At 49.5% G+C, this 21,902-nt stretch overlaps 1 protein-coding gene across 2 annotated transcripts in view; it reads left to right on the forward strand.

Annotated features, from left to right (window-relative positions):
• Positions 1-15,508, forward strand: part of CORO2B (coronin 2B) — a 149,474-nt gene extending 133,966 nt beyond the window's left edge. For both annotated transcript variants that reach the window (XM_054451389.2, XM_054451390.2), the window contains 7 exons: positions 1,625-1,741; positions 2,255-2,359; positions 2,913-3,009; positions 6,390-6,502; positions 6,836-6,926; positions 7,105-7,244; positions 13,543-15,508. In XM_054451389.2, the coding sequence (XP_054307364.1) occupies positions 1,625-1,741; positions 2,255-2,359; positions 2,913-3,009; positions 6,390-6,502; positions 6,836-6,926; positions 7,105-7,244; positions 13,543-13,674 (795 nt within the window). In that variant the 3' untranslated portion in view covers positions 13,675-15,508. The remainder of the gene's footprint in view (positions 1-1,624; positions 1,742-2,254; positions 2,360-2,912; positions 3,010-6,389; positions 6,503-6,835; positions 6,927-7,104; positions 7,245-13,542) is intronic.
• Positions 15,509-21,902: the final 6,394 nt, after the last annotated feature.

Here is a 21,902-nt window from a genome sequence, read left to right on the forward strand (position 1 = left end):
AATGCTTGGTCTGGGTGTGTTTACCTTGGAATAGTCCAATATTACAAGACCAGAAAGTTTTCTGCTACTATAGGTTGAGCATCCCAAATTCAAAAATCCAAAATCCAAAAGACTCCAAATCCAAAACTTTTTGAGTACTGACGTAACACCCAAAGGAAATGCTCGTTGGAACATTTCAGATTTTGGATTTGGGGATGTAGGAAGCTCAACTAGTAGGTATAATGCGAATATTCTGACATCTGAAACAATCCAAAATCCGAAACACTTCTGGTCCCAAGCATTTCAGATAAGGGCTACTCAACCTGTACCACTACAAATAAGAATAATGAGAGTTGCTTAGCATGATTAGTGTTAACTGACATCTGCTAAGAGCTCACTGTGTGGCCTGCACTGTGCCTGGGGCTCTGCACATCGTCTCATTTAATCCTCAGGACAACCCTCTCAGCTGGGCGCTGTTACTCCTCTCATTTGATACATGAGAACACTGAACCTTAGCGAAGTTGGGAAACTTGAATCTCACGGTTCCAGGAGGAGCTAGGATTCAAACCCAGAGCCCATGCCAAACAGAAAGAATGTTTATGAACAGAGAACCCCCACCTCCAATTCCCAAATGGGGCCATGAGCCCAGGGAAGGTGAAGGTGTTCTCTTGGGCTACACTTTTTTGGCAGAGCTAGAACTAGAGTTCAGAGTGTGTGGTGCCAGCCTGAATATGTGGACTGCCCCATTGGCCTCTTTTCTGACCTGCTGCCAACTTACCTGATGCCGAGGACTGTTGTGTGTTAGGAGGAAATCAAGTGTCACGAGCCAGTGGGCAGGAAAGGAGGCCCAAGACAGCTCAGTTAAGGAGGCACTCCCTGATGAGGCAAGTTGTGGAGCAGTGATGGGCATGAGTCTCTTGTCCTCCTGAGCCTCAGTTTCCTTGCCCTCAAAATGGGGATGATGATTTCTTCTGATAGATAATTGTTATGAGGATGAAAAGCAGTGCCCCTGGTGAGAGCTCCTGGAGTGGTGTAGCCGCCAACTGAACTTGGTGGAGTTTGGCTCCCCTCTTGCTCCCTGTTCCCTACCTTCTCTGGGAAATGGCAGAGAAGGCATCTGTGGAGCCATTACTGCACAGTGCTTAGAACGGTGTCCCGTGGCTGCTGTAACAAATGCCCACAAACTAGGTGGCTGAAAACAACAGAAATGTATTCTCTCACCGTTCCAGAGGCCAGATGTCCCACATCAAGGTGTCAGCAGGACTGTAGTCCCTACAGATGCTCTAGGAGAAAACCCATTATTTGCCTCTTCTGGGGGTTGCCGGCTCCCGTGGCTGGTGGCCACATCACTCCAGTCTCTGCCTCCAGGGTCACACACCTTCTCCCCTGTGTGTCTCTGTAATCTTACCTCTCTCCCACAAGGACACTCATGATGGCATCCAGGATCCACCTGGATAATCCAGGGTAATCTCATCTCCAAATCCTTAGCTTAACCACATCTGCAAGGACCCTTTTCCAAATAAGGAAATAATTGCAGAGGCCAGGGCTTAGGACATGGGTATATCTTTTCGGGGCCACCATTCATGCCACTGCAGAACCCACATGTTGGGGACCCTGACTCACCACCTCCCTCTGTTCCTACTAGGAGGCCAACTGCAAAAACCACAGAGTGAACCGGGTGGTGTTCCTGGGGAACATGAAGCGGCTCCTCACCACAGGGGTCTCCAGGTGGAACACAAGACAGATTGCCCTCTGGGACCAGGTCAGCCACGGGGAGGCCTGCTGGGTTTGGGCTAAAGGAAGCATCATTGCCTCGGAGGTCACTTCCTCAGAAAGTCAGGAGCCTGGACCCACACACCAGCTTCTCATAGCATTCCCAGTGGAGAAATCAGAGACCCCCAGAGGCCGAGCTTGGGTACAGAGGCTTCAAGGAACAATGTCGGCCACACCTGCAAGATGTTCACCCTCTTTTTCCAGAGTGGGGGCTGAGCTCCAGAGAGATCAAGAGACTTACCTGGGGACACATAGCAAGTAGCAGGTTTGGGGACAATGAGAACAAGTCCCTTGCCTCCTGTTTGTAAGACCCTTTCCACTGCTCCTGGCTGCTTTTCGTGACAAGAAAGTCAGTCTTGCCACCACCCATAGGACGGGCTTTTTAACATCTAGGGGAGGTCTTAACATAAAGTAGTTGCCATCCTAAGAGGCCTTCCTGGGATTTGGGGAGGGGCATGCCATCCTGCCTGCAGAGAGGCTGAGACCAGCTCTTCTCCCTCAGGAGGACCTGTCCATGCCCCTGATCGAAGAGGAAATTGATGGGCTCTCTGGCCTCCTGTTCCCCTTCTACGATGCTGACACCCACATGCTCTATCTGGCTGGAAAGGTAGTAGGAGGTGGGGGAGGGCCCGGGGCAGCCTGTGGGAGAGCCCTGCCCTCAGTGCACCCCTGCACCTGTCCCACCCCCTTGAGAGTAGCCAGCCTAACCTTCCCAGTTCCTGGGCCTCACCTTTCCCATCCACACCTGCCCTCAAGTCTGACACCCATTCTTACTCAAGTGTCTGCTACCAAGAATTCCTTCAAAGGTGAGCTGGAGTGGGCTTTTACATTGGAATAAATATCAGAGCCTGCAGTGTAGTCAGTGATGAATGATGGAATTTGAGATACCCGCCAGGAGATCTTTAGTGAATATAGCCTTGTTTGTCAGAAAGGCTGTCTACACACACACACTCACATCAGCCCATCCACCTCCACCTCTCCACCCGCAGTGAGTCCCCTGTGGTGCACCCACTAGGAGCCTAGAAGCCAGGTTTCCTTGTTTTTTTTTTAACCGCCCATGAGGCACAGGGGAGAGCTGTCTTCAGCTGGCTCCTGGGACCGGGCCCTGCTCTGCCCTCCCTACCTGCCACCTTCCTCACCTCCATCTCTCCTGACCCCAGGGTGATGGAAACATCCGGTACTACGAGATCAGCACTGAGAAGCCCTACCTGAGTTACCTCATGGAGTTCCGCTCCCCAGCCCCACAGAAAGGCCTAGGTAAGGGGCCCTGAGGCTGCCACAGCTGGTGTGCTCATGGCACGGGAGGACATCTGGCCCATGGGTCACCCCCTCCCTTAAATGGAAAATCAGACTCAGAAGGCCACAGCACATGGGCAAGTTGGAACAGAACCTGCAAGAGCTGGCCCTGCTGCAGCCGTCACTACCCACTGGACCAGTGCTGTCACGCCACTGTGCTCACATCCACCATCAGAAGCAGCTTGCCAGCATGTGCTCTGCGTCTGCACTCCTGATTTCAGATGGGGAGCCTGAAGCCCACAGTGGCTATGACGATGGTGGGAAGTGGTCCAGTAACTAAAGGTCAGAGTGGGGTCTAGGCACAAGTCCCTTCCTGAGCCTCTAGGAAGCCGCGACTCCCAGACCCCAGCAGCAGCTCTGTCTGCCTGATAGGGCAGAAAGAAATTCCAGGTGTTCCCGTGACTGCAGCCCCAAGCTCCCTAGGCTCTCAGGCAGAAACCCAGAGAGGGCTCTGGGATTTACAGGGTGTAGTGAGTGAGACTCCATATTCTCCCACCACTAAAAGTCTTACAACCAATTTTCCTTCCTTTCAGCTAACCTGGTAATGCATATGATTCAGCAATTCTATATTTCGGGTCCAAATCACCCAATGAAACACCTATTTTCAGGGACCTCCCATTCCCACCTCTGCGGGTAATCCTCTTTGGAGCTTGAGTCTAGCTTGCTTTCCCTGTGGGTCTGGTATTATGGATAGGGCCTGAGGGCCAGCTTCAGGAACATCGGGGCTGAAAGGGCCTGAGAGCCCACTCCAGTGACCAACAGCAAAATGGAAACCAAAGGATGTCCTAAGTCCTAATCACCATTCCATCAACTTTACCCTTCCCCAACTCTGTCATCCCCACCTCCTTCACTGTCACTCGTGCATCAAATAGTATAAAAATCAGCCTGGACTTTGGAGTCAGACCTGGGTTTACATTCTGTCTCAGCTGTGCACTTAATCCCTCTAAGTCTCAGTTTCCCCATCTGTAAAATGCGGATAATCAAACCTTCCTTGAATGGCTAATGTAAGGCTTAGAGACCATATGTGCAAGGCACCTGGCAGAGCACTTGACTCCTCCTGCTCCTTCACATAGTTGTTCAATAAACAGTTATTGACCTCCAACTGTGTACCAGACCCTGCACGAAGTCCAGTGGCAAATAAAACAGAACATGGCCTTACTCTCATGGAGATCACGTTCCACTGAGCAGGAGACAGGCTAAACAAGAAAAATATTGGATGGGAATGAGTTCTAGGCAGAGTCAAATGGTGTACTAGAGCAGAGAGTGACTGGGGGCTACTTTACCCTGGTGGTCAGGGAAGGCCTCTCTGTGATGATGATATTTTAAGTTGAGCTCTGAAAGATGGGAAGGAGAAAGAGCAGTCCCAGCAGGGGGAATGGTTGGTGCAAAGGCTCTGTGGGCAGAATGAGCCTGGCATGTTCTAGGAGCAGAAGGGAGGTCAGTGTGGCTGAGCATGGTGTAGACTCTGTGATGTAGCAGGAGATTGGGGGAGGGTGTTAGGAGACCGTCGGAGAGGTGGGCAGGGGCTGAATCCATGGGATGCATTAGCCTGGGAAAGGAGTTTGCATTTGATTAGGAAATCATTTTGGGGAGGGTTCTTTTTCTTGAGTGGGAGATGAGACGACGTGATGTGATCCAAAATGTTAGTTAAGATTGCTCTGGCAGCCAGGTGTGGTGGCTCAAGCCTGTAATCCTAGCAGTTTGGGAGGCTGAGGCAGGTGGATCACCTGAGGTCAGGAGTTCGAGACCAGTCTGGCCAATATGGCGAAACCCTGTCTCTAAACCCTGTCACTAAAAATACAAAAATTACCTAGGCGTGGTGATACACCCCTGTAATCCCAGCTACTTGGGAGGCTGAAGCAGGAATGTCGCTTGAACCTGGGAGGCAGAGGTTTCAGTGAGCTAAGATCACACCACTGCACTCCAACCTGGGCAACAGAGCCAGACTCTGCCAAAAAAAAAAAAAAAAAAAAAAAGATTTCTCTGGCTTCAGTAGAGAGAATGGATTTGGGAGGGGCAAGAGGAAGACAGGGAAACCAGTTAGGAAGCAGTTGTAGACTTCTAGGCAAGAGAGAATAATAGGTGGACAGAAGGAAGACGGGGAGAACAGGATGAATCTAGATGTTTAGAAAGTAATGTCAGCAGGACTTGCTAAGGTATCGGATATGGAGGGGTGGAGAGGAAAGAAGCAGGAAGGACTCAGAATGACTCACTTCATCCTCATCCTCATCCTCCTCACCTGTGACCACTATTGAGCATTTGCTGTGACGTGGCACTTCTTGTAGACTCAGAAAAGTTAAGCAACTCACCCGAGGCAGGTCTTATCTGCTAAGCAGCAGAAGCAGAACTCAGACCAAGTCTGCTGGCTCTTAATCCCACTTGGGAAACCATTTCACCCCTTACCTCCAGCTCCTGGAATTCCTTTATGTGGAAGAGCAGGCTTCCAGCCCAGAGGAGGAGAGGCAGAGCCTTAACTCATATTCACAATACAGGGAAAGAAACGAATGCTGTCTGTGCTCGTCACGCTGCCAGGCGGTTAATGAGTATCTTGGAACATAGTCTCCTGACCAACTCGTGTAGGGCCACTGTTGTCCTCCTCGAACCAGCCAAGGAACTGGAAGCTCAGAGAGTTGTGACTTGCCAAAGGACTCCTAGATGGAAAGGGGGCAGAGTCAGGATTCAAACCCCATTGGTCCACCCCTAGATAGAGCTGCGCTCCTAGTACCACACTGCCCCTCGTCCCCATGATAGATGTTCAGCAGAGGCAGCTGTTAGGGACATGTGGCAAGTGAACCCACACAGGAAACATGTGCACACATTGTTGGTTCTAGGAGACATAGAACAGAACAGCAATCTTAGGCTGTGTCCAGACCTCTAGGGTGTATGGGGAATGGCCTCTCCCTCCTTTCTCTCTCAGGACTGGAGACACAGGAGGCTTAGGGATGACTGTTTGTTTCAGAGGGTAATGGGCTCTGTGGCCCTGCCCCTGCTGTGCTCTGTGACCTTGGGTAGCCCCTTGCCCTCTGACCCTCTCTGGACCCTCATCTAGAAAATGAGTGGGCTAGATTCAAATGTTTCTGCAGTTTCTTCCAATTCTAAAGGGTCCAATTCTAAAGCGTGCACTGTGGTGAGGCAGGTCTGGCCAAGGAGCTTGAGAAGTGACCACCCAGAGACAGAGACTGATTGGAGGAGCCCCGGTCCACCCCCTGCCCTCTCATGGGCCGTTGCCTCCAAACCTAAGTACATTCCTCAGCCTTTCCCCTGGCCCAGAACATCATGGGGTGATGTCACTGAGATGCAGTTTCTGGGACCCCATGGAACCACATGTGTGCCTGTTACAGGGGTCATGCCCAAGCACGGGCTGGATGTGTCAGCCTGCGAGGTGTTCCGCTTCTACAAGCTGGTGACTCTCAAGGGCCTGATCGAGCCCATCTCCATGATCGTGCCCCGGAGGGTAAGTGGGTCTGGGCTGGGCTCCGGGAGGGGGTCCTGCATCGCATCTTAGCCTGCTCACCACTGACAATGACCCTGGAGAAACCCAGGTGAGAGATGTGCTGTGGACTCGGGTCTTCAAACCCAATTTGGGGTGAGGGCCATTCTCAGACGGGGACAGTTGGGTTTGCTTATGAGCACAGTCAGGTAGTTCCAGAAGGGAGACACAGTGCAAAGGCATAGAAGCAGGAGAGCAGGTAGCATGATTGGAGATCAGTAAGAAGAGTCTGACTGAAGAGTAGGGGCTTTCCCAGCAGCCCCCCATCTGTCCTGTCTTCTGCTCCTCCCACTGTAGTCAGACTCCTACCAGGAAGACATTTACCCAATGACACCAGGCACGGAGCCAGCACTGACCCCGGATGAATGGCTGGGAGGCATCAACCGAGGTACCACAGCGGGGGGCTCCACAGAGCACAGGAGGCTGCAGCCTTTGCCTTCAGTGCAGCTCACCCCAGTTCCCCTTGCCTGTCCCCCTGTTTGAACTTCCCTCCCACCCAGCCTGCTGGACCATCACCTGACAGTCCATGGGATCGTCAGTGAGAGCGTTTCCCTTGCCTTCTTTAGATCCCGTGCTGATGTCTTTGAAAGAAGGCTATAAGAAGTCCTCAAAAATGGTATTTAAGGCTCCCATCAAAGAAAAGAAGAGTGTTGTGGTCAACGGAATAGATTTATTAGAAAATGTCCCACCCAGGACAGAGAATGAGGTAAGGAATGTAAGTTATTACCTCCACAGGCCCTGGAAGAGCAAGACCTTTACATTTCAATTATGGGCTTCAGGCCTTTAAGCCAGTTCCATTCTGAGACATTTTTCTTTCTGTGACAAATGCCATAAGTAGCCTGATATTGGCTTCTGATGCTTCTGACCCCAATAAATAGAAGCTGGTATGTCTGGAGATATCGGTTCCCCACACCACCCCCACACCTCAAATTCACTAACCCACAGTTATGCATCTCCTCATGAATTCATTTCAGAATGTTGCTGTCATTTGGAGTTCCAGGAGTTATAAATTCCTGACTAACAGGGGCAAGCCTGGCCTCATGTATCACAGCCCTGCCTCCCTCGCTGGCATTGCAGCAGTGCTGGAGTCTGACACTTCCAGTCTTTGTGGAAGAGACTGGGCGTGTATGAAGGTGCTCTCTGTACCACTTGGAATGGGAGCAAGCTCTTTTGGGGCAGCTCGACTGGGCCTTGTCCATGTCCCCCAGCGGTATTTCCTTCCAGCCCACACCCCCATTCCCTGATGCCAACATGGTTTAGCTCAGCTGGGATTCACAGGATGCCTACTGTGTGCCAGACATAAGGCCTGATACAACTGAAATGGATATGGCTGCATGACCCCACCTGCATTTGAATCCTGGCTCTGCCATTTCCTGGCTGTGACTGAGCAAGTCTACTGACCTTTACAAGTCCATTTCCTTGTGGTAAAATAGGGATACGGAATGCTGTGAGCATTAAAGAGATAATTCATAAGTGTCTAGCACTCTTCCTGGCTCATATTAAGTGCTCAGAGAAAAAGGTCAGCTGTATTAGCTATCTACTGCTGTGTAACAAATTACCCTAGAACTTAATGGCCTAAACCCACAAATGCTTATTAGCTCACAGTTTCTTTGCATGCCTGTGGCTGAAGGTCTCTCATGAGGGTACAGTTACACTGTCCACTGGGGCTGGAATCACATCTGAAGGCTCAACTGTGGAAGGATCTACTTCCAAGTTCACTCATGTGGTTGCTGCTAGGACTCATGTCCTCAGGGCTATTGGACTGAGGGCCTCAGTTCCTCCTTGGGCTGTTGGCCAGAGCTTCCCTCAGGTCCCTGCCATGTGGACTCCTCCATAAGGCAGCTCACAACAGTGTATGTGAGCAGAAGAGCAAGAGAGGGCACCCAAGATGGAAGCTACAGTCTTTCTGTCACCTAATCTTGGAAATGGTATCCCACCACTTCTGCCCTATTCTGTTCATTTGAAGCAAGCTATTAGGGCCAGCCCATGCTTGAGGAGAGGGGATAACATGGGAGCCATCTTAAACTAGACACTGCCTATACCACCAACTTATGCTATCACTATTTTTTGTTTTGAGACAGAGTCTCACTCTGTTGCCCAGGCTGGAGCTCAGTGGCACAATCTCAGCTCACTGCAACCTATGCCTCCCAGGTTCAAGTGATTCTCCTGCCCTAGCCTCCCGAGTAGCTGGGATTACAGGTGTGCACCACCACACCCAGCTAATTTTTGTATTTTTGGTAGAGACAGGGTTTCACCATATTCGCCAGGCTGGTCTTAACTCCTGACCTTAGTTAGGGGATCCACCCGCCTCGGCCTCCCAAAGTGCTGGGATTACAGACGTGAGCCACCATGCCTGGCCCGCTATCACTGTTATTAATAAAAATAAGACCCTTCTCGACCTCTGGGACCTCACAGTCTTAAGGGGGAGATTGGCAGGTAACTTGATAATTGCTGTAAAATATGCTTGTATGCCATTGTAGAGGGATATTCAGGGCTACATGAAATGATGTGATAAATGGAATTTGCTTTAAAATAACCCCTGAGGAAAGTGGTGCAGTGGAGGTGGGTGGCAGTAGAGATGAAGTAAGAATGGTCACACGGGCTGGGCGTGGTAGCTCATGCCTGTAATTCCAGCACTTTGGGAGGCCAAGGTGGGTGGATCACCTGAGGTCAAGAGTTTGAGACCAGCCTGGTCAACATGGTGAAACCCTGTCTGTACTAAAAATACAAAAATTAGCCAGGCGTGGTGGTGCGCGCCTGTAATCCCAGCTACTCGAGTGGCTGAGGCAGGAGAATCACTTGAACCCAGGAGGCAGAGACTAAAGTTGAGTGATGGGTACTTGGGGGTTCATGGTGCTATACTTTCTATTAATATAGATATATAACATTTTTCATTTAAAAAAATTTTTAAGTGTTTTCTTGTATTTATTTATTTATTTATTTATGTTTTAGAGACAGGGTCCTGCCCTGTCTCCCAGACTGGAGTGCTGTGGCACAATCACAGCTCACTACAGCCTCACTCTCCTAGGCTCAAGCAATAATCCCACCTTAGACTTCTGAGTAGCTGGGACTAGCAGCGTGTACCACCATGCCCAACTAATTTGTTTTTAAACATTTTTGTAGAGACAGAGTCTTACTATATTGCACAGGCTGGTCTTAAACTCCTGGGTTCAAACAATCCTCCCACTTTCGCCTCCCAAAGTGCTGGGATTACAGTCATGAGACACTGCGCCCAGCCATTTTCTTGTTTTTAAAAGAACTCTACTTTTTGAAGATAGAGACACAGGGGTCATTGTGATAGCCCAGGAGGGCAATAACAAGAGCCTGAGCTCAGTTCTGGCACTGGGTCTGGAGAAGGCAGGGTTGAATAGTAGTTAAATCAAGCAATATTTCACTGTAGACTTGCCTATGTGAATCAGAACTGAGAACCTGGAGGAATAGCTTAAAGGGTCTCAGAGCAGACAAAACAGATGCCACAATCTACACCAAAGTTGTGCATCTTCCTCATTGGGAAGAAGCTTTCTCAAAGCCTGCTGACTCTGCCTTTATCCATAGTTTTAATCATCACAGCAGTTTGGAAGCAGCCAATTAGAAAGTGGGGCTGTCAAAGGTGGACACATTGATCTAAGTGTGAGGAAACAACTGACAGCTTGATGCAAGGGAAAAGTCCTACGATTGTACAACTCAGTAACTTTACTAAAAATCGCTGAATTGTATGCTTAAAATGAGTGACTTTTATGGTGTGTGAATTACACCTCACTAAAGCGGTTTTTTTGACAAAAGTGGACCAAAAAACAATGCAAAGAAATTTTGAGAACTTGGAAGACACAAGAGTGTGTAGAGTCATTTAGTGCAAAGGCAAATAGTGTGTCATCCCTCTCAACAGATGTAACTGGGACTGGTGGTTTGTTAGTTAACAGAAAATATTTTTTTAAGTTAGTTAAAGGAGGGAATCATGGCTGGGCACGATGGCTCACACCTATAATCCCAGCACTTTGGGAGGCTGAGGCGGGCGGATCGCCTGAGGTTAAGAGTTCAAGACCAGCCTGACCAACACGGTGAAACCCTATCTCTACTAAAAATACAAAATTAGCCAGGTGTGGTGGCGCACGCCTGTAATCCTAGCTACTCGGGAGGCTGAGGCAGGAGAATCACTTAAACCCAGGAGGTGGAGGTTGTGGTGAGCGGATATCTCACCATTGCACTCCAGCCTGGGCAACAAGAGTGAAACTCCATCTCAAAAAAAAACGAAAGGAGAGAATCATAAAAATGATACATACATTCCTTTTTTTTTTTGAGACAGAGTCTTGCTCTGCCACCCAGGCTGGGGTACAATGGCACAATCTTGACTCACTGTAACCTCCACCTCCCGGGTTCAAGAAATTCTCCTGCCTTAGCCTCCCAAGTAGCTGGGACTACAGGTGCCTACCACCATGCCCGGCTAATTTTTGCATTTTTAGTAGAGACGGGGTTTCACTATGTTGGCCAGGCTGGTCTTGAACTCCTGACCTCAGGTGATCCACCTGCCTCGGCCTCCCAAAGTGCTGGGCTTACAGGTGTGAGCCACGGCACCCAGCCGATAGATACATTTGGTTTTTTTGTTGTTGTTGTTTTGTTTTGTTTTGTTTTGAGATGGAGTCTCACTTTGTCTCCTAGGCTGGAGTGCAGTGGCATGATCTCAGCTCACTGCAACCTCCACCTCCCAGGTTCAAGCAATTCTTTGCTTCAGCCTCCCGAGTAGCGGGATTACAGGCACCTGCCACCACACCCAGCTAATTTTTATATTTTTAGTAGAGACGGGGTTTCACCATCTTGGCCAGGCTGATTTTGAACTCCTGACCTCGTGATCCACCCACCTCGGCCTCCTAAAGTGCTGGATTACAGGCATGAGCCACCGTGCCTGGCCGATACCTTCTTTAAACCATTTATTTTTGTTTTAAACATAAAACATGCCAGGTGCAGTGGCACCCCTCTAGTCCCAGCTACTCAGGAGGCTCAGGTGGGAAGATTGCTTGAGCCCAGGAGTTTGAGTCCAGCCTGGGCAACATGGCAAGACTCTATCCCTAAAAAATAAAAGTAGGCCGGGGTGAGTGGCTCACACCTGTAATCCCAGCACCTTGGGAGGCTGAGGAGGGTGGATCACTTGAGGCCAGGAGTTCAAGACCAGCCTGGCCAACATGGTGAAACCCCGTCTCTACTAAAAATACAAAAATTAGCCGGGCATGGTGGCACATGCCTGTAATCCCAGCTACTCCGGAGGCTGAAGCAGAAGAATCCCTTGAACCCAGGAGGCGGAGGTTGCAGTGAGCTGAGATCGTGCCACTGCACTCCAGCCTGGGTGACAGAGCAAGACTCTGTCACAAAAACAAACAAACAAATAAATAAATATAAAACATATACATTCATTTAGCATATTTTGATGCAGGACCAGGACCTTTTCTTCAAGGAGGCCCTCCCTGGTTGGAATCTGCCATGTCTTTCACACAAATCACACCTTAACTCCCATTTCCAGTTTCCGTTTCTTTTAGGTAGAAAAATAATTTAAAGTTCATCTGAAAGCAAAGTCCTAGTTTTTACAATGTTTTCCCTCATCTTTTTTTGAGACATTGAGGTATAATTTGCCTATGGTAAAATTCATCTCTGTAGTGTGTCGGTTTAAAAGTTTTGACAAACACACACAGTCATGCAGCCACCATCAGCCAAGATGTAGAATATGCTCCAGTCTTTTAGGGCTAGATCTTCCACACGCAATTCAGCTGCAGTTTTTTTCGCATCACCTTTATCAAGATTTTCTAAAGCATTTAATTAAGGTTTTATAGAAACAACAACTCTCTTTTTGTGCTCACTTCATCAATTTATATTATATTTCATTAAATTACGCAATTACAATAACAAATGTAATTCACACCAGAAAGTTTGAGACCAAACACAATTGACTGTGGGTAACATTCAACTCAGGTGTGCAGGAGCCTCAAGGAGCCTGCTGCCTTCCAGGGCTTGGCATTTTGTGGGCATCTGTCAATATGTTTTACAGGAGAAATGGAGGCGGGTTAAGCTAGAGAGTCATTGGGGTGAAGATCTGCCAGGATAGCTGTACATGAATCCCTGACCAGTGCAAACTTTGGTATTCTTGTCATAGTTCCTCATCAGTAGGAAAAAAGCTAGATTCCATTCTGTATCCTGAGCCTCCTTAAGAAGAGAAGGATACAAAGCATTTTAGAAAGTTCTAAATTATCAACACAAGCCGGGCGTGGTAGCTTACACCTGTAATCCCAGCACTTGGGGAGGCTGAGGCGGGTGGATCTCTTGAGGTCAGGAGTTCGAGACCAGCCTCCCAACATGGTGAAACCCAGTCTCTACTAAAAATACAAAAATTATCCAGGCATGGTGGCACATGCCTGTAATCCCAGCTACTCGGGAGGCCGAGGCAGGAGAATTGTTTGAACCCAGGAGACAGAGGTTGCAGTGAGCCGAAATCATGCCACCTCACTACAGCCTGGGCGACAAAGCGAGACTTTGTCTCAAAAATAAATACATAAATTAGCAATAATAATGTAATAATATATGTAATACATGTAATAATACATCTATTATATGTATTATTATGCATCTATTATTATGTATTATTATAGATGTAATAAGTAATACATCTATTTAATACAATGGTAAAGAAAAGCATTAAATTAGGACCCAAAAAGGGACAAGCTTGGGATATTTGGAAAACTGGACTGTTTGGTCACTCCTTTTTCAGTGATCCTGAATCAATTAATGACGCAGGTTTTGTTTCCTGCCTCACAAGGGAAAGTAAGAGCCATGGACTGAGCTAGAGATGGGAGAGGTGCAATGGTGATGAGTGGCTGGGGAGAATAAATGTATCAAGCAGTGGGAGGCCTGGGGGAATGTGAGGGCACGGGCGGCAGGCAGCTGGAGACTCACCTGGGAAATCCTTGTCTCACCTGCTCTCTCCTGGGCCCTCCTTGGCCCCCTCTCTTCCTCCACCCCAGCTCCTTCGAATGTTCTTCCGGCAGCAGGATGAGATTCGACGGTTGAAAGAGGAGCTGGCCCAGAAGGACATCCGCATTCGGCAGCTCCAGCTGGAACTGAAAAACTTGCGCAACAGCCCCAAGAACTGTTAGCTCCCCAGCTGGGCTGTTTTCTAAGCCGATCTCTCCGTCGTTTCTACTCGTCCCTTAACTTCTCCCTTACCAGTGACCCCAGAGACAGAGCCAGGACAGGAGCGGGGGCCAGCCTGAGGACCCCCGCCTACCACCTCGAGAACTGGAAGCCAACCTCTAACCTCCTGACCTCATGCTAATAAAAGTCCCCAGCTTCTGGAGACCCCCCGCCGGCAGCCCCTTTCCCTGCCACCCCAGGAGCGAGGCTTCCCCTCAGCTGGGTGAAGACTACAGACTCCCTGGGGTTGGCAGGGGCTCCATCTCAGTGGACCAGGAAGCAAGGGAGGAAGCAGGATCCCAGCTAGACTTAGAACTTGGATTTTTCCCCTGTGAAAGGGGCTGCCGGGACATCTCAGCACTCCTGCCTGGAGCTCTCAGCATCACTGAAGGTACCACAGTGTAAGTGCTGGACTGCAGGCTGCAGTGATCCCTCTTTCGTCCCACCCCCTCTTCCCTCAGCAGTCCCGGAAGCCTGCCTCACCTGACGAGGGCAGCGAGCGGCCCGGCTCCTTTCTGTCTCTTCCCTTCCCACCCTCTTGTCTTCAGGGAATTCAGAGGATTGCTCTCCAAGGCCATAATGACCCCTTGCCTTCCCCATGATTCTCTTCAAAGCTCTTGCACACCCTTTTCCCATTCAATTTGTGAGCCAGGCAGGGTAGGGATTAGTGTCCCCATTTGACAAATGACAGAACTGAGGGTTGCAATGGGGAAATGACTTATAAAGTCACCCAGCAGGTCAACAATGGGCCCACGACCAAGACCCTGGGTGTTCAGACCCCAAGGCCAGGGCCTTTCCCGCTGCATCAAGATGCCAATCCCATTGTGGGCTTCACCAGTGCCCAAGTCTCTATGGAGAATGAGAACTGGAAGCCACTGCTACCGTCTACCCAGCACCAGTAGTGCCGATGTGCCACACTGCCCAGTTGAGGCCCCTCACGCTCTGTGCCCCTAGATCCTTCAGGTCCCCACCCTCAGCTGTCACCACCACCCTCCCCAGGGGACACCATCTGAGATGAGGCCTCGTCCTCCTGGAAGCTGAGGCTGAGAAGGGTGGAGCTTGGCCCTGGGGAAGGCAGACCAGGGTCTGATGGCTTCTAGGGATGCTCTGCGTGTGTCTCTCAGCACCGCTATCTCAGCCACTTTCAGCCTTATGCACGTAGAATGACCACAGCCACTTGCATCCTTATAGCACTTTAAAGTTTCTGCAGTCCTTTGACACATAGGATCTCATTGAGCCTCACGTCTACTCCCTTCTGCAGATGAGGAAACCGAGAGAAGTGGCCCAAGGTCACGCAACTCTGAGATGCCACATTTCATTTGATCTTGTACACATTTTCTTTTATTCCTTCTTTTTTCCTCCTTTCATTTCCCACTACCCACAAAGCGTTTATAAACACTGTTCTCAGAAGAGTCACAGTTTGGGGTGAGATCTGGAAATCAAGAAATGGGTGTCCACTCTTTTCTTTCATTAGCTAGGATCTACTAGATGCATTATACTCCATACCTGCTTTTCCTATGGCCGCCCTACAGAAAATCCCATCCACAGAGGCCAGGGCTACCCAAGCCCCTCCAGGTGAGCTGGGCCTTTCCTCTAAGAACCTCCATCCTCCCAGCCAGCTACGGTAGGGCCTCCTCACCCCGTACCCCACAGCTAGACAGTGTCAGCACTCATCTCCTCCTCCCCACATTTCTGGAGCTTTTTTTTTTCTTCCCCATTGACCTTTGTGGTCTTCTGTGATTATTTATGCTGCCTCCCAAGGATAGAATTGAAATAAATTGTTTTCAACTTATCAAACCTGGGCATAGCCATCTCATTTAACCCCAGTGGTTCCTGTTCTTGGTCACCATAGTACCCTGACGGTCAGCTCCCCACCCACAGCTCCTTTGCCTTTCTGGAATGACAACCCACGTCTGTACCTACAGATATAATTTCACACCTTCATTTATCTCAGCACTATTGACATTTGGGGCGGATAATTCTTTGCTGTGGGGGCTGCCCTGTACATTGTAAGATATTTAGCAGTATCCCTGGCTCCACCAATCAGATGCCATAGCAACCCTCATCCAATTGGGACAACCAAAAATGTCCCCAGATATTGCCCAATGTCCCCTGGGGTGTCAGAATCACCTCCCGGTTAAGAACCACTGTTCTACCGCTATTCAATAGATGCTGCCCCGTGTTGGGGTCTGGGTGAGACCAACGCTCTACATTGGAACGGTGCCTTGAAGTTTATCAGGCAGGATTCCACACACTTGACTCATTTGATCTTCATAGCAGCTCTAATTGGTAGGTCCGATTATTCCTGTTTTCAAGAAGAGCAGTCAGGCCCAGAGTGGTGACATGTTCAAGGTCACTCAGCCAGTGTAGTGGGGGAAATACACAGGGACTGGGTCTTCTGAGCCAGAGCCAGAGAAGGTCTGTGTTCCCAGTCCCCAGCCAGACTCAGAGCTGGGCAGAGTCTGTTCTGGGAGGGTGGCCGGGGCCCATTCTGAGACCAGGGATGCTAGACATCCTCAGTCTCTCAGTAGTCCAAGGTTGTCTTAAATAAGAGTTGTCAGGCTGCAAAGTGAACAGGAACCCGGCAGTGTGTACACCACAGGAAACTCAGAAGAGCCAGAGGAAAGCAGTGTGGGCCTTAGAAAAGGGGTGAGGAGGAAAGGATAAAGGGCTGCAGAGGAACAGTGGGTGGGACACCGGGAAGGGGTGGTCCAGGCCTGGCCCTGCCCTCGACTAGTTGTGCAACATTGAGTAAGGCTTTTTTTCTCCCTGGGCCCCATTTTCTCCATCTATAAAATGAGGGGATGGGGCAATTTCTAGGTTCCCTTGCTGGTATGTCATCCTAGGTTTCATTACACTAGCAGTTGAGAGGATGGGACAAATCCCAAGACCACCCATTGTCTAGCACGAGTGATTAAAAAAAGAAGAAATTTATTGGGAAAAAGGAAGCAAAGAATGACTTCCTACAGGACTTGGGTGCAGAAAATCACTTTTGCTGAGGCTCAGGGAACAGGTGAATGGATAAGGTTATCTGTCTCATATGTACCTCTGTCCCACCTAATCTCAATTCTGAGCCCAACGGGGTGGCTGTTTATCATTACTTATTATGGTACACTGTCTAAGGTCGGGCTCGAACTTGCTTTCTGTCTCCCCGTTAGCCCATTTTCCCAACTGCATTTGTTGAATAACTCATCAATTCCCCATTGGCTGGCTGTGTATCCTTAATTTCTTCATATGTTATATATTCCATGACTAGCCTGTTACACTGGCCGCTCTGCCGGTTACACATTGTGAATTACACTGCCTAGCCCAACACATTGCTTTAATTATCATAATGATGTAGGAAAGTGCCATTCATGGCTCTTTGAACCTGTCCCCACTGCCATGCTCCCTACCAGGTGTCTGCTCCCTTCTTTTCTCCAAGTAAGGATACCTTAAGCTAAACTTCAGACCCTTCTCTTCTATGAGATATCCCTAATGCCTTTACCATCAGCAAGAGTATCCTCCTGCGTGTGCCTACAACTCTTTATCTCACCCCCGACACCTAATCGAATTTTCAGCTCAGTTTAACACATACCAAGTAGCTGCATCTATTTAGGACCAGGTGCTGGGAACCATGACATGAGAAAGAACAAGCCCTGCTCTTGAGGGGCTCCAGCCAGTGGTCTATGTATAGGCACCATATCATCCAGCAGGACCTGGAGCCCTTGGAGGCTGGGATGAGCTTTATCCTAGGCTGGGTTCAGTGTGGAGTGGGCAGTTTGTTCTGGGATTGGACAACTCCTGGGTTGTCTTCCAGCCAGCCTCCTGAGATCCCAAGATGGGCTTGGGCATTTTTAGACTCTCTCCTGGTGCTGGGCAAACATCCCAGACTGCCAGTGGACCGTGCAGAACGTGGCTGCTTCTTCACTGTGGGAAATGACTTCATGTTGAAAACACCCCCACCTCCCGGCCCCCACCCCCCAGCCTTCCTGCTTAGAAGGGCTGCCGTGATGGGGGCTGCCTGGAGCAGAGGCACTTACCTCGGCCACAGGAAACATTACCAGATCCTTCTCCTCCCCCTGGTCAGCCTGCGCAGGGACTGTAGGGCTATGGTGCAGGGAGGGGAAGAGGCCTGCCTGGGATGTTGGCAGAGGCTCCTCATTCTCTGTGTATGTGTGTTTCCTATTTGGGAACAACCTGCAGCCTGTCTTTCCTTGGAATTTTAATTCAGTAACAAGCACAAATGGGTCAGCCTTACTCAGAGAAAGAAGGTGAGTGTCTAGAGATCGGGTAAGAGTAGTTCTAGCAAGCTCCTGTCCCAGAGCCCCTCCCTTGCATCTGGCTTGTCACACTGCCCAGAATCCCCCCATTAGCACATAGTTTCTTTGGGTTAAGCATTGCCCTTGCCAGAACCATCTTCATGTGCAAATCCCCCTGGGATTGGGATGCTGGTATGAATCGGGAGAATGGATCCAGCGAAGGGGACACGGGAACAATGAAAGACGGTGGGCCTCGGATGAGAGGAGGGAGGCAGGGACACTGAGCAAGGTCACAGTGATGACAGCAAGATTCAAAGACCAGGAGTTTGTAGAAACTTGAATCCAGCCAGCAGGTGGCAGATTCTGGCCTTCCTATCAAGCCCATTTTTTCTAAACTGGGTCCCTTTTGCACCTCCCACTCACTTCAGAATTAATGATCCAACCACAGGCACTGAGGCCTCATGGCAAAGCAGGCACACACAACAGCCAGGAACCAAATCACCCCAAGTGGAGAAGGGAGGCTTGAAGGAGGGCAGCCCAGGGACCAACTGTTTCCAAGGCACAGCCAGAGGAGGGCACACACCTCACCTTCCTCCCTCCAGGGCTGTGGAGACCCTGCCTAGTCTTCCCTGAAGCACAGGAAAGAGGCTTGGTCTGGGTGTTCTCACCCCACCCAGGCAGCCTCTGACCTGCTCTGTGACCTTGAGCAGTTTTCCTACAGGAATAGTGACAGGTATGGGGCCCTTTCTGCCTGGAGAGTCTGCGTTTAATGAGGCTTGGGCTGAGGGGGTGGTAGAAGGAAGAGCTGGAAAGTGAAGGGGGGCAAAAAACTAGGGGTGGAGGGACCAGGTGTCCAGGCCAGACATCTGCACTCGGCCAAGCACAGCCCAGCCCAGCCTGGGGCTCACTGCTTCAGCCCACGCAGCCTCCAGGAAGCTCCTGATGAGACAAACAGGACCAGTCGTCCAGGGTCTCTGCTTCCCAAGCATGGGAGCAGCCCAGGACACAGAGGAAGAGGCCAGGGCCAGACCCGGGAAGCCCTGAATTTTTGCCCTGGAAGGCTGGACTCCACCCCAGGCCATGAGGAGCTAAGGAAGGGCTTGAATCAGGAGTGGACTCCTCCCTCTGGCTACTTCAATGGAAGGGATTGGAGGGCAACACAAGCCGGGAAATGGTGGGGGCTGGTGGGTTGTCCAGGTAGGAGATAGGAGTGGCCCAGCCTGGGGCAGTAGTTATGGCAGAATTAAGAGAGCTTGCTGAGATAAGGAACTGACCTTGATCCCAGCGGTGGGTGGGAGGAGGGGACAGGGAGGCAACAGAGAAGAGGAAGGAAGAGGAGGACAGGTTGGGAGAACTCAGAAATGGAATCAGAGCTGGGACAGAGATGACCCACCCCCTGCTGTCTAATGGGGCACTCCCCAAAGATAGGGACCGTGTTCTGTGATCCCCTTGTAAACCAACAACAGCAGTGCTCGCCACACCTTGCTTAACGAATGTTCCTTTGGCTACCTGAGAGAGGAAAGGCTGGTCTTAGAAAGCGTGTTGGGTGCTGGGCCGGGTGGCTCATGCCTATCATCCCAGTAATCCCAGCACTTTGGGAAGCCAAAGTGGGAGGATTGCTTGAGGCCAGGAGTTCCAGACCAGCCTGGTCAACATAGTGAGACCTCATCTCTATTGAAAGAAAGGAAGGAGAGAGGAAGAAAGAAAAGAGAAAGCTTGTTGGGCTTTTTTAATCACTGAAAGACCTGGCAGGCCCTAGAGCTTCTTAGCAGTGTGATTCAAGTGATTCTAAATCCCCCACCCACCAGCCGTCTCCCATTCTAACTTATCCCCCACCGGCCTGAAATTCACATAGCTCTCTGAAAGTCATTTATAATAATGAAATAATGGAAACAGCTTATTTTTCTTTGCCTACTGGAATTTTGAGACAGTTTTCATTCAAAATTATTTTATCAAATATTTATCAAATGGCTTTTCTGCACCGGGTATTGTCCTAGGTGCTAGAATAAGATGTAGTTCTTGGTCTCAGAGAGGTTCCAGTCTGGTTTATAATTAAAATTCATATTCAATGCAGAGAGAAATGTCTGGCAGGACTGAGATAATTAGCAGTGATTATCTCAGGGTAACAGGATAAGAGAAGAAGGTATTCTTTCATTTTAAAGACATTTTAAACGTATGTAAAGGTTTAGGATTTGCCACTACTGTGTCCCTCGGGATGAAATCTCAGGCTTATTCTGTTCAGTTCACCAGGTATGGGTGCTAGGGCTTTTCCTCCCACATCACCACTGCCCCTTTGGAGGGCAGTTGGATGGGGTGAGCAGACAGGGCTGGCCAGGTGTCACTTCCGTTGGACACTCGACAGGTGGAGTCCTGACCAGAAGGCCCAGCCACCACCACACAGCCCCACAATGCGAGGCATGCCTCATAGGGATCCCAGCACAGGCCACTGTGGCAGCAGATGCTCAGCCTTTCCCTGATCCTCTTGTTGCGGACTCTGCCCTACCTACCTGATCCCTCCTGGTCTGGTCCCACCCACTGATCTCCTCCCACTCCACTCCAGGTAGCCCTAATCCCTAAACTTGCGTAGGGTGAGGTACACTGTCTCTTCACCCGTTTTCTTCCCAATCTACCGCTTGTGGCATAAACCTTATGACCTGCTTTCTCTGGCATTGAGCCCTTTCTTCTCTTCAAATCGAAAGCCTTGGCCAGGCACGGTGGCTCACACCTGTAATCCCAACACCGGGAGGCTGAGGCAGGAGGATTGCTTAAGCCCAGGAGATCGAAACTAGGCAGGGCAACATAGCAAGACTCCCATGTCTACAAAAACATAAAGAATTAGCCAAGTGTGCTGGTGTATACCTGTTGTCCCAACTACTCAGAAGGCTGAGGCAGGAGGATCCCTTGAGCCCAGGAGGTGGAGACTGCAGTGAACCGTGATTGTGCCACTGCACTCCAGCCTAAGCGACACAGCAGGACCAAGACCCTGTCTCAAAAAAAGATTAGATAAAAATAAAAGCCTTGGCTTTTAAGACTTTACTGTCTCAGCCATGAAGTTTTGCAAATCTGTTTAAAAACTCAAAAGCTGGGCACTGACTATTTATTTATTTGTGTATTCCAGCTATCAGAATCCTGATCCTCCCTCTAGCAATGAAAACTACTGGCTGAGTGGGAGGAGGTACACCAGGAACTATAGAACCAACTGTGACTACTTCCAAAATCTACCCTTTCCCACTCCCTGCACCACAGACGTATATATAAATGGCCAGAGCTATTAAGACCATATGGAATGGAAGAATTTTAATTAATGATAATATGGAACTGGAGAACAGTGTCCTTTTGCTAATTTTCAATGAACATCTGTTGGACAATTACACTACAGTAGGTGCCAGTGATATAAAACCAACTGAGATATACAAATCACTGGACTTGGGGGCTTGGTTTAGGGAAGGATGCAGACATGTAAATCAGTAATTACAATTCAGTGTGATGAGTACTAGATCAGAGCAATCAAGATGCAGAAGACAGAGGACAGACCTCATGGTGACAGGTCATCTGAGTTCCTAAAGTGAAAGCAGTTTTCTAACTGAGAAGAGGGAGAACGGCACTGCAGTCAGAGGAACAGCGTGTGCAAAGTGAGAGAAAGGAGGCAGCTGGCCTGTGGGGAGAATCCCAAAGGGCTCTGAGTTTCTGAAGTCAACAAGAAGGCTGGCGAGAGGACAGTCAGCAAAGGGCCTTATACTCAGGCTATTTACTTGGAATGTACTTTTTATGCAATGGAAAACCTCAGGAGGTTTTAAAGCATCAGAATGACCAGATGAAATTTGAAACATTTTTTAATAGTGCACACACAATATTTCTCTGTGTGTGTGTATGTGTGTGTGTGTAAGAGAAAGGGAGGGAAAGTGGTGTGTTATATACACAGAGATTCAAAATAAAATACGTTTCTCACT

Source organism: Pongo pygmaeus, chromosome 16 (assembly GCF_028885625.2).
Source record: "Pongo pygmaeus isolate AG05252 chromosome 16, NHGRI_mPonPyg2-v2.0_pri, whole genome shotgun sequence".
Taxonomy (NCBI): domain Eukaryota; kingdom Metazoa; phylum Chordata; class Mammalia; order Primates; family Hominidae; genus Pongo; species Pongo pygmaeus.